This window comes from Xiphophorus maculatus, chromosome 23, assembly GCF_002775205.1.
Source record: "Xiphophorus maculatus strain JP 163 A chromosome 23, X_maculatus-5.0-male, whole genome shotgun sequence".
Classification (NCBI taxonomy): Eukaryota; Metazoa; Chordata; class Actinopteri; order Cyprinodontiformes; family Poeciliidae; genus Xiphophorus; species Xiphophorus maculatus.
Window position 1 is genome coordinate 18,877,116 of NC_036465.1, and position 13,226 is coordinate 18,890,341.

At 36.7% G+C, this 13,226-nt stretch overlaps 1 protein-coding gene across 2 annotated transcripts; it reads right to left on the bottom strand.

Annotated features, from left to right (window-relative positions):
- Positions 1-5,578: 5,578 nt before the first annotated feature.
- On the bottom strand, positions 5,579-13,090 carry LOC102236887 (protein sidekick-2-like). Of its 2 annotated transcripts, none has more exons than XM_023328135.1 (14): positions 12,900-13,090; positions 12,484-12,822; positions 12,189-12,317; positions 11,794-11,961; positions 11,627-11,697; positions 10,276-10,522; positions 10,113-10,196; positions 9,924-10,004; positions 9,581-9,709; positions 9,310-9,474; positions 8,934-8,986; positions 7,386-7,482; positions 7,271-7,301; positions 5,579-6,098 (listed from the first exon to the last, which is right to left on the bottom strand). In XM_023328135.1, exons 1-14 carry the CDS (start codon positions 12,946-12,948, stop codon positions 6,041-6,043), a joined length of 1,701 nt encoding a protein of 566 aa, XP_023183903.1. In that variant the 5' UTR covers positions 12,949-13,090; the 3' UTR covers positions 5,579-6,040. The 2 variants fall into 2 exon arrangements, with proteins under 2 accessions (XP_023183903.1, XP_023183902.1); XM_023328134.1 differs by having other exon boundaries at positions 7,386-7,485; positions 12,900-13,089.
- Positions 13,091-13,226: the final 136 nt, after the last annotated feature.

Below are 13,226 nucleotides of genomic sequence, written 5' to 3' on the forward strand. Positions count from 1 at the left end.
GTGACGTGTGATATGAATCGTGCAAGATATGGTTTTGGATGTTCGAACGTTTATGGAAATATCTGCAAGCATTAAGGATTATGGGTGTGCAAAGGGAAGCAACAAGCCTGTCAGTATAGCTATTTCTGTCCTCAATAACTGGCTGCCAAATGCAATTTTTTTTTCAGCCTTTGATAAACTCGCTACATCAACCTAAAGTCTAGTGTGTTTCTATGGAAACTTAGACCTCCAAAAAGGTTCAGATTTGCCATTTAGCTCAAAATCTGCTCAACAGTAACATACTATGATAAGACTGTACTATGTATTCACTTTATATGTGCAGTCAGTTAGAAATAACACAGGTAATTATACAGTTTAAATAGATCTTTGTTAACTATGCATGGATATGTGTTTATGTGGATATGAATAAAAAGGTTTAAAAGACTCCAAGGAGTTATGTGATGTAATGGTTATTTATCTATTTATATTTTTAGTGGGTTGTGTTTTTTTATTTTGTTATCTTCTGTTGCTTTAAGCTCATTCTGTTAGATATTTTGATCAGTTATTTTGATTGCAGTCAATCTAATGCCTTAGACTTTAAAAACTCCTGGGTTAAAAACAATACAATCTGAATTACTTTACTAACATCCTTGGGTGAAATATGAACTGGCCCTGGGGTTTATTTAGCAGAACAGGGTTGGGTCATGGGTTTGACTCAGCAAAACGGGCTGGACTAAGATTATCTATCAGCCATAATGTGGTCATCACTTTAGGTTTCTTTTCCTGTCTAAGCTTTTTTTAAATAATCATATCAAAAATCTTACATAACAACTAACAAGGCAGTTTTCAAAACTAAGAATGGATTCTTAATTTTAAATGAAGAAATCTGCAAAACTATGCAAATCTGAGCTTAACCCATTAGCTGAAAAGTGCTTCAAGCAACATCCTTGGTTTAGGCTAAAAATGCATCATCAGTCTTTAGTGGGTTACATAAGATACCTTTGTTGTGTTGTGGTTTGAGGCAATTTCATGACAACTGTGCAGCCCATTAGCTGTCAAATAAAAGAATATGTACAAAGCCCCAGTTAGCATCAGTCTCATGGTTCAACATGTTTGTCATAAATGGACCATCTTCCTTTAAATGTACGTTTTACATGTGGCTTAACACCCTGATCTTGAGTCCTAAAACCTGAGTCTATGATGTCCTCATAAATACCTGCCAAATATTTGCATAAATCCCCAGTATATTATGAAATGTTGATAGCATAGTTCCTTTCAACACCTTGTTGATTGTAGGATGCCATAAGGCAGAGGCATCTGTCTTCCTGGCTGCATCAGCTGTAGTAAAACTCTGGTTTATATTCATGTATACGAGTTTTAGCAAAACCTGCACAGTAACTAGTGTCAAACTAGTGTAACTAGTAAAAAGTGTCAGAACCGTATGCCGAAAAGGTAGAATATTTAATGTTAAAGAGTGCATGGCAACAGAGGAACACTATTGTAACATTTAAGTTTTTTTTTATTTATTTTTTTATGCTTGGCCTGCTGATGACTCAATGGTAACTGATTATAGATGTGTTGCTTCCCGTCTATCTTAAGGTTGGTACCTCTGGCGTAATTGACTATTATTTTCTTGTCAGCTAGTCATTTTTTAAAATTTCATTTACCTTTTGGTCTCACTTCCGGGATTTCAACACTGTCGTCTTTTCATTTCTGGCCAACATGAATGTTCCAGCTCTAACAAGATGAAAAGTTTCCTTTGAGCTGCTGCAGTTTGCAGGGGGTTCAGATAGAGACTTGAATCAATTAGTGGCCCTTTCATCAACAAATAGGCCATACTTCAGTTCCTTTCCCCCCCCTTTTTCTTCTTCCACCTCAACCTCTGGTGCTTTTCATTTCAGTCCTGTTCAATTCTATCATCTGCTCTCTTTCTCTTGACTTCATACGCTGCGTTGGAAAGGCCAACATCTGGCTGCTTCTTAAGTCCAGGCCCTTGCATCCGTTTCTGGGGTAACAGGGCCTGCAGATCAACCCCTGCTGTGGAGCTCAGCCTTTGGTGTATGTGGGGCTGATCTGAGTCTCCATTTCCTGACTCTTGGTGCCTTGATGTGGCCAGAACCACATTGCATGATTAATTACAGCTCTCCGTCCCTGCTGCCGGTACTGCCGTTATTGTAACCAGGCTTTCCCTCCTCGGCCCTCAGTCTCTCACCTGCAGCATGAAGCCTTCAGCAGAAACCGCTGACGCAGTTCTGAAAAACTTACATAAGTTGTGCTGTGCTGTCACCCTAATGGATGTTTAGTCATAGACGTTAGAAGGAGGTGGATGTTCAAGTTGTGAATGAGGTGACAAAGCTGTTAGGGCAATGACATAGATTGCTAAGTGAGTGCAGGTCAGCAAAATCAGCTGTTTCCGTTTCTACTGTGTCAGCTCTCCTCGCTTTGTGTATTGACTCCTGATTTGTTTCGCTGTCTACGTTTATGGCAAGAAGAGACCAATGGCTGTACGGGTGGAGGTGGAAGGGGGGTTAATTGGTTTTTGGCTGTGTGGCCAATCAAAGGGACCTCATCAAAGACATGCAGCGAATGCATCCCACAACCTTCTGTGCTTCTTTTCTTCCGTTTATATAAGTGCCACACAGTGTAATCAGCATGACGGAAGCAGGAAGTGAGAGACAAATGAAGGAGAGGAGGACAGAGACGTCCTTGGCATCCAGGGAAGCACCAGGACAGGAACAGGGACTGGTATTTGAGTAAGCAAAGCCAGAATGAGCAGGCAAAAACTTTGAAAACGGAAGTGGACTGCGGAAATGACAGGACTATTGGGAGGGATGTGGTAGAGCTGTGTTTACAGACGACGGTCACACAATTTACTGTAACTTTGGATTTTGCCAGCCCTGAGTTTGCTGATGGGCTACCACAGCTAACCAACAATCAAGCACTATTTACATCAATGTAGACCATTAGCCCTTTTTGTCAGGAAGTGTGGCACTTCAGATGAACATAAAATACAAAGTATATATTTAGAGGACACAAATGCGCAAAAAAGGGAGTAAAGAAGTCATTAAGACTTCAATCACACACACACACACACACACACACACACACACACACACACACACACACACACACACACACATATATATATATATATAAATATATATATATATATATATATATATATATATATATATATATATATATATATATATATATATATAAATGCATTTTGTTTCTGAGCCAAGTGACTTAAAATCATTGCTGTCCTGCTGTGATTCTTTGTTGATGGGAGACACTCAAAGGCAGCTGTCTCAAAGCCCCACAGAGGTATCAGATCTCACCCTTTTCCTCATCTCCTTAATTAGGACAATTAAGAGATTTACAGGACAGATGGACTGAAATCCAGCTGGCTGCAGTGTGTGCCCCGGAGGACTTCTCCGATGATGATGAGATGTTTGTGAATATTGGACAGAATTGCATCAATTAAATGGTGGGACTCTGGTGCCCTCTGGTGGACACACAAGGACGATGGGTTGTGTTTTTTGGCTTATTGTACTGGTAATAGGGAGAAGTGGAGGTGTGCGTTCACAGGAAAGAAAGCTTGAAGATACACATTTTTAATTGATAATACATCATTTGATCATATTTGTTTGGCCTAATTGTGTAAATACCTCAGCAGACTGTCTGACAGAATGTCGTATATGATTTTTACTAATATGTAAAGTTTATGAATAATTGCAAACAGCTTGCATAATAATTGCTCACACATAGTGTGTTGATCCCAGCTGGCTGGATTCATAGTAGAATCATTAAATTCATTCAGCAACAGGGCAGCGTGCCGTCTTTCCAAATATTATAGGTGCATGTTAGAGAAACGTCTACTTCCACTGTTGCTGTTGTGTAGTATTGACAGGTGCAACCTGAAAAGAGGATGACTGATTAAAGATGAAGTCCTTTAATTGGTCTTTATTAAAATGTTCAATCTGACATCAGCTGTCTTAGCTTTGAGAATTCAAAGGAGAAGGAAGCAATAGAAAGCAAAGAATTTCCTTCCCAAATGAGCCATCTTATACCTGGATCAGTGATTTTATTATCTGCTCACTACGTCAGCTCACCCCAGTGGCGTTCAGCCTTTAACTATGTCTGAGTTCCCTCAATATGCTCAAGCATCAAACTTTTGGTGGCATTAGCAAAAAACATGCAGTTCCTCTTCTTCGACTTAGGTTCCTTCTACTGAAAATGTTGTTCCTTTAACTAGAAAAGGTTATCAGCACATCATCAGATTGCTAATCTGTGCTTTTCACCAGAACAATGCATAGGCACATTGTTCTGTGTTACACGACAACCATCTTTATAGGGAGAGACTTCCTGCATACTTTTACCTATAAAACCACTCAAAATACAAAGAATAACTTTTCATACACTAACAACATGTAAATTCTATTATTATTATTATTATTATTATTATTATTATTATTATTATTATTATTATTATTATTATTATTTGCACAAATGCAGAATAGGAGGGGAAAAATATTTTTTGCATTAAAAAAATCCCATAAAATAGGAACAGGAAGGAAAATAGAAAATGAGGATCTTTAATTCATTGATGTTCTATATGATAACCTGATGGTTTCCAAAACAGATTCAAAATAACAATAAATAATATAATTAGTAGAATAATTCCATAACATGATAATTTAAAGAGCTTTTTATTGGATTTTGGAAACATCCCACCTTTGTTAGTACAGGTTCTATTCTACCTCTTTCAAAATGATTTTTTTTTACCACAGTGGAGAGTCCAGGACTGTGCGTAGAGATTATTATATAGACCTTATTAGGATTTTTTCTCTGTATTTAACAAAAATAACAAACTGCCTTATTCTAAAATATTCAGTAAGGACCTCACTATTGTGCATTTATTTCTCTATTTTGTTTTAAAGTGATATATGTCATGGGGTCTTGGAAATAGTATCAATTCACCTTGAACTTCTATTTTACGTTTTGCCAAATTAAAACCACAAATTCCTTTTTATTTTATTGATATTGTATAGCCCAACACAAAGTAGTGCATAATTATGTAGTGGAAGACTGATGACTGATTTTATTAGAGAAAACTTTAGAAAGACATATCCAGCTACTCTTGTCATCTCACTAAGAAGCTATGCACAGATTTGTTTTGTCTATCAGAAAAATAATTCAGAATAAAATACACCATTACAAACAAACATGGGCTTTTGTGTAACTGAATCAGTATTTTCATGAAAAGATTTGTGAAACACAATATGATTTACTACAACATTTATAACTCTGGAGATATTTTATTCTGTCTGACTGAAGAGTCGTTAGCTCGACTCTCCAGACTTAGATGACTTAAAAATAAACAAAGTATCAAAGAACAACGAAGTGCTTCAGACTCATTAATACAGTTCAAGAGGGAAGGATTGTTTTTTATTTTCTAAGGATTGTAGAAAAAAATATCAACCCATCTCTGCAGTAGTAGGTATCAAATTAAATGAGAATTACAGTTTACTAAACTGACTTTTTAAACCATACAGATTTGAACTGTTAGTTTTGAAAAAAAAATGCTACAGAAAAATATGATTAAATGCATATTTAATAAATGCATTTTTAGCTTACTTTGCACTATAAAACAGGGATAAACTGTTTCATCATGTACTATATGAAGTACTTCCGGCAGGTGGCAGTATTTAACAAAAACTGAATTGAAGTTGGATGTTATAAGCTTTCAGTTAATATTTAAAACACTGTTGGACAAATATGCTACATTGATGCACATTTTAATGGACAAACAACATAAATGCATAGTGTTAAAAAAATAAAAAATAAAGCTATAGTGGAGAAATTGTACTGCCATTTACAGAATACCAATCGCTATAAAAATCTTAAAGGACCTTTGTATTTTTAACTTTCCTTTACTATTAGACTCAAATACACGCAAAGGTAATATTAGCAAATGATCTCCAATAACAAAATACACTTTGGTATATTTAATATAGTCGGCATAATGAGTTTCCAAATGTTGATTGCAGAGTAAGTTTCACAGCTCTTGCAGTGGCTCAGATCCTTTGTAATGAATTGCTCCATTGGCCAGCCACCTGTAAGCAATAGAAAATAATTGCTTAGAAGAGCTACTGAATATATCTGAAAGGGATTGTTTGGGTTTTGAAACAATGGACTCAGTGGAGTTGTTATCAGTGGAGTCAGTATCTCGCCGAAAAGTAGATGGCAGTGAGTCTTTTCAGAGAGGAAGCTGAGTTAACAGAGTTGGAATGTTTTTTTTTTGTTTTTTTTTACCATTTTAAAACAACCACAATCTCAAAGATATTATTTCAGATTTTATAAAACTGATCACTTCTATTGTTTTTATTGTTTTTTTAGAAAATATATTTTTGCTGAAATGTTTACAGTTGTTTTCGCTGAGGACTATGATCCACCCACAAGACTGTTTCATGAAGCAGGTGTACTACAAAATGAAACAGGGTAACTATCTGAAGGACAACTGGTACTGTGAAAAAAATAAGATAAAATAATGAATAATGTCTGCACTAACTGCTTATATGTAATTGAAGCAGACTCTTGGCAACAATGCTGCTGGTTGAAGAAACCGAAGAGGTTAGAAACTAATTAAACATATAAATCAGACCATTCTTAAGATTGCGCTTATTTACCTGACTTGGCATTAGCCATTTGCAGCTGGGTGCAGAAAACAAAACATGTTTCCCTCTGCATGTACTGAAAATAATGAGCTCTTGCAAAGCAGAGCTTGTGCAGCTATGCAGTTCAAAATACACCTCCCCTACAAGAGCACCCATACAATTAAATCAATGATTGAAGGTCATAAAAACACAATTTCCTGTTACTGCAAAAGTTGCAAAAATTGTTTCATTGAGAAAACATCAGTAAAATTAACTTCTTAAAGAATAAAAAATAATATCTGCTAATCACACAGATGTAGAATTTTCAATATGAGGTATTATAAACTATGAAAATGATACTTATCCACTACAAGAAAAAGAATCCTTACTGATAATAACTTCAGAGAGCGACATTTAAAAAAATAAAGATGACAGAAACAGCCTTTGGGACAAAGCCTGATGTAAATTAGCCTTTTGCTCAACTATCCTGTTGACCCTTTTCTATGTTTTCCCAAACTGAGGTCATTCACCCAGCTGGCTACGATGGCTAAGATTAACTTGGCTGACAATTCAACAGAATCTCTTTTAAGTACCTTAATTGTCCAGATGAATAAACCACCACAAACACTCACATGTTCAGGCTGCCGTTTCTATGTTTTATACCTGTGAATAGAGAATAAGGATCAAAGAAGTGCAAGAAATGTGTCTGGTTGTTATAAAAAGCAATAAGGAAAGAAAAAAACTCACGTCGAAGTTGCCAAATAGTAATAGAAGCAACAATCAATAGTACCAGCACAACCGGCACAACAATAGCAGATGTGTGAACACCACCTCTTGCTTCCATCTTCTGTCAGACAAGATATATAATTAAGATAAATTCACTACACCAGTTTATTAATAAAATACCTCAGCAACAAGATCTGAAATAAAATCAAGAGTCTGATATCACTGTTGTCGTCGGTTACGCTCATCTGATGTCCTCAGGTGGTAATAAAGTACATTTGAACAGGAGGAAACGCAACTGAGAGACAAAGATCATCGTTGTTAATGGTTCAAACTAACTTTATGTTTCAAATAGTGTTGGAGTCTAAGATGGTTCTTATCCTGGTCGTAGTTTACATAAATACTGATAGCTTCGCACTTAAGTACATGCACAGCGATTCAGACAGTTGGCTACCCAATCTGTCACTGCAGTAATTTCAGGCATTGCTTTCATAAAATCATCACTTACTAGACAAGCATAGCAGTTTTTCCAAATGACAGAACTATCAGGCTCTTATGCGATGCAGACAAGGTTGGGGCCTGTTTCTGGTGGGCCGAGGTTCTCAGAAGGCATGCGTTAAAAATATCAAAACTTTCCCATAACGCAGTTCATACAGTGTAAACAAATTTAAAAGGATTCAAGAGAAAGTGTTTAAGTAACTATTTTCTTTAGGTAAATGATAACATAAAAGTGTAACATCACAGTTCTGCTCAAAGAAAACTACTACTATTTTTTCCCCTTGTTTGAAAACTTATGTTAGCAAGCCACCAGTGAAATCTCTGTAAAGCAGCAGAATGCAGGCTAGATTCAGCAGATAAACTGACTAATTAACAATAACTTATTAATTAGTCATCAACATCATTATTATAAATATCATTATAATAAAAAGTGAGTTTTTCCACTTTTTTCTGTGCACTTTTTTACATCTTAAATCTGCATACTTTGTGCTATTTCAACCTTTTACTCATTCAGGACATTATGAACATGTTTTGAGGTATTAACATATTCTACAATTTACCTAATATCAACTCTCCTTCAAACTCTAATTTCAACCCTTGTTCCAACTCTCCTTTCAATCCTAATTTCAACCCTAATCCCAACCTTCCTTCCATCACTTCTTCAATCCTCCTACCAACCCTAATTCCAAAACTCCTTCCAATCCTCTTTCCAAACCTCCTTCCTTTTTTATTTTAAGGCCAGAGATTAGGTTACATCTATAGATTTCTCAATCAATAGATGGTGAAAACCATGAAATGGCTACATTTCTGCCTATATCTTAGACCATCAACAAGTGTCTCATATAGATTGTAATTGTTCAGTTCACTACCGCAGACAATAATTTCCCTTATTTTTTAATGTATTTTTTTTATTCCCACTTAAAAATATATATTTTAAAATGTGATAATGTACAGATAAAACAAAGCATGTGCACAATAATATTACTCAGATGCAGCAGCAGGGATAAATGTCATTGTTTGCTTTTTGCACTAACAGACACAGTTTGTAGTTACTGGTTTTAGTTTAATACTCACAGAGACTTTGGTAGCAGTGGATGTGGTGGATGTTATGTTACTCGTTTGCTGATCTGTCAGGCACACCCAAATGAGAAATTAAACAGAGGGAAGTTATACAACTTTCTTTTTACAAACAAGCAGAAGTAAAACAATTACTAGAAAAACATAGATAAGGAAATTGCTACTTGAGGAACTGTAACCATGTTTTGATAAAGCTGCATGTTTTTGAGGGGTGAAATTCAAACTCTGGTTTCCTTCTGCTTTCTTGAAAACAGAGCAAGTCTTCACTTGGATCTATTTCAGCTTTCCCATAAACATCTATGTGGAAAATATCTATATCACGTCTCCTTCAGCATTAAAACACATTCAAGTGAGAATGGTAAGAAAGCAATACCGCTATCTTCGATGGTCACAGTGAGAATGTTGCTGGCTTTACTGGTGCCCAGACTGTTTTTAGCAAACATGCGGATGTTGTATGTTGAAGGATTGATCTCTATTATCGTGGCGTCTGTCTCATTGGAGCTGAAATCTATAATAGCCTTTGTGTAGTCCCATGAAGCTGTAAAGAAAACAAATATTCTAAATAATATATTTCAAAGCTGACATGATCAACAGTGTATAAGAGAAAGTGCTTATATTTTTGTTCTAAATGACTCTTTTCTCACCATTTGCTGCTTTATACTCCAAGTAGAAAGCAGTAATAGGACTGTCACCTTCAAAGCCAGGAGTCCAGGAAAGTGAAATTGTGTTGTCTATCACCTCCTTTAACACAATTACTGGTGGATCTGGTGGCACTAGGAGCAGCACAGTCAGGACATTCATTACCAGACTTTGTTTTACACTCACCTGGTGCATTTATGTATTTAAATATCCCCCTTCCATAAAATAAATAACCTTGTATAATGATAGTATAAGTCTGAACTAGTAAATATTAATTCTTCTTTAACATAACACAAAATAAATACTTTTATTTATGTAAAAAAAAAAAATATAAAAAATGGCTGAAACCTGTTGTGAGGGTTGTGCTTTTCAAAGAGATTTCATCCCAAACTGTGAATGTAGAAATAGTTCCAGCAGAAGTTGTGTGAGCTTATAGCAAAGCAGAAAAAAAAATTCAAGTTAAGATTCTTTGTTTATTTCACAGTTTTAAAAACATTTTCTTAAAAATGTCTATTTTTTCCATCGGATAATACCTACCATTGGTAGAGCTTGTATATTCCCTCAGCTTTGTGGAAGCAGCAGTAGAAGATAACAAAGTAGTTGCCACTGTTGTCTCTTTAACTTGAAATAGAAATAAAACTTAAAATTAATCTGACATCAACTGGATCTTTAATTTAATGTCTCATGTTTTCCAGCATACCTTTGTCAAGAGTGGTGCAGAAAGCTGGAGCTGAAAAAGGTCCTTTTCCTGCGTTAGTTTTGGCCTGGACCTGAACAGTGTACTGGGTTGAAGGCTTCAGGTGGGTCAGGATGATGCTCTGTCCTTCACTCATGGCTGTCACAGTAAGTTGCTGCCACTTTGGAAGTTGTTGGGCTGCTGGGTCAAATTCTCTGTAGTTGACGATGTAGCTGCGCAGGACGCCATTTCTGAGTTCAACCTTCGGAGGCTAATCAGAAGAAAAAAAACACATTTACCAGTGAAGGTGATGAGGTGAATATCTCAGTGTGTGTTGTGCAAAAACAAAATGAGAACATTGAATTTAGCAATGCAGTTTTTTATATGATGGACTGAATGTAGCTCAGCCCTAAGACCATTGTCTTGCAATCTATTTTTAAGCATTTGTTATTTTTAAGCTGAGGGCCTTGTTGGACAAAGTGCAGCTTTTTTGTGAGTCATTAAATTTCTCCTTCTTGCTGAGAGCATGGTGACCCTTATAAAGAAAAATATGCATCAGAGGTGCAGCACATTGCTCATGAATTGCTATAAAAAATGTTTTCCTTTGCAATTTTTGTAACGCATAAATGTTTCAGAAAAAACAAAATAGGAAACATTAATGATGGACAAAGATAACTTTAGTGAATAAAGAGCCAAACATTTTATTGTTTTTCTTAATTAGTAAGGCTTAAAACTAAACTAACCTCACGCTATGTGAAACAGGAAATTCTGCCTAGACCTCGTTATTTCACCTCTGGCAGCAATAACAAGCATTTACAATAGCACAAAGTTACATTTCCAATTAAATGTCTGTGCAGAAATGTTTTAAAGGTCTTATGACAGCATCTCAGGTGTGTTTCTTTTTCTAAATTCTAATGTTAGTTTTGAGTTACATGATCATCTCATAGATTTCATTGAGATGGGTTTTTTTTGGCGAATGTTTTATAGGCGCTTGGGTTCATTTTGATCAGCAGTTAAACTCTCCCATGGAGCCTTTTTTTTTCTCCCCTGGAGCCAAAAACCAACTTTGTTTTTCATGTGCGGTGCGTGATTTGTTGTTTTGTGTGACGATTTAGCCCACTTCTTGAGTTTTTGTGATAGCCTTGGTTGTGGCTGTTTGCCCAGGTGATAATTAGGAAAATGATCAATTTCACTTTTAAGGTGAACAAGTTCTGGTGAAGGGGAGTACTGGTACAAAAGTTGCAGAAAATGCAGGAAATCTTTTTTACTGAAACATATTTCCCTTATTCTATCACTCACTCACTCTCTCTATGACATACTACACACACACACATACGCCCACACATATATGTATATATATAGTTTGTAACTTTACCTTCCAAGTAACTTGAATGCTGTCAAAACTGGGGGCCTCAAGCTGCACATCAACCGGGGGACCCTCAGGTGCTGTAGAGAGGTCAAAGTATAAGGAGGATTGTCTTCAAAATTATGGATTTTGAGTTTGACATGATTATATTGAAGGCTTGAAGGCCGGGGATTTACCTGCTTCTTTTGTTGTAAATATCAGGACATTGCTGGGTTCACTCAGTCCCACATTGTTGACCGCAAACATGCGGAGGTTGTAAGTCTTGGCAGGATGTAAATCAACCAAAGTCACCTGAGTCAGGTGAGCCTGTGATACTTCAGTTCTTTTGGCTGTATCCCAAGGTGCTGTTGGACAGAAATGAAATGAGATCAAATTTGCATCTTTTCTATAATGTTCTTTATTCAGAGTGTTGTGCAAACGCCCAAAGAAAACCCACTGAAAAGCAATCTGAAGATTGTAAAAACAAATCTCCTCAGAAATAAAAATATATTATAGACCAACTCAAGACATTAGCAGGACATTGCAAACTGTTGGTAGCAGCTTCATAGCAACATGCTTTTCTTGTCCTTACCATGTTTGTTTTTTAAATCCACCTTGTAGGCTGTAATAGGTCTACCACCATTAAATGGAGGGGTCCAGCGTACAGTGATAGTTCGTTCCCTCACCTCTCTTGTTTCCACCTTTAGAGGAAAAGGCCGTCCTAAAATAGAAATGCAGTATTTTACCAGTTACTAAGGTACCAAAAAAACAAACAAACAAATTTAATAATTACTATTCACTGTGAATTGTCAATTTTCAGATTTTTTGACGTGATATATGCAACATGCATTATTTCAGCAATATGCTTTCTAGAGTCAGAAGAGTACCTGGATTTACTGTGAGAGTAATCTCAAGTTTCTGATCGTTGAACCAGCCCGGTATGTCTATCCGACAGCCGTATATGCCCGAGTCGCTCTCCTGAACCTGCCTGATGGTCAGAGAAGCCTCACCCGCGCCAAGATCACCCATAAGAGCGTAGCGCTCCGACTGCTGGCTGAGCACGTTGGTCCCGTCTGACCTGAGCACCTCATTGGCGCAGCCACTTTGAGGTATATTTCCTCTGCCCCAGCAGAAAGGCAGCTTGCCGTAATACCCAGCATCATACGTGCATCTTAGAGTAACATCTCTTCCCACTGTGGTTATTATGGTGTTTGCAGAGACATCACCTAAAACACAAACAAAAAGAAAGTGTAAGGAAAAGTCCACTGCTGTCAAATAAAACACTCCTTAATGATTGTCTTACCTGTGTTCACCCAAAAGAGAAGACAGCAGCACAAAGTGATGAACCTCATTCTTACATAAATCACGCTGCAGAGCTCTCCTGAGTTAGTGATCAGTTCATCTGTCAGACACCTTTGAACTGACCACAGAGTGGCTTCAGCCCTGAAGTGTTTCCAAATCACATGATGCCTCCGTTGATATGCTCACACCAACAACTTTTGGTGGCAGAAGAGGAATACAGAAAAGAGCTGTTTCCTTTCCTGTGGTTTTGGTTCCCTTCTGCAAGAAGGAAAATGTTTCTTTTTGATGAATAGACACAAGAGTCTCAAGGTTCTCAAGGTTCTCAGTG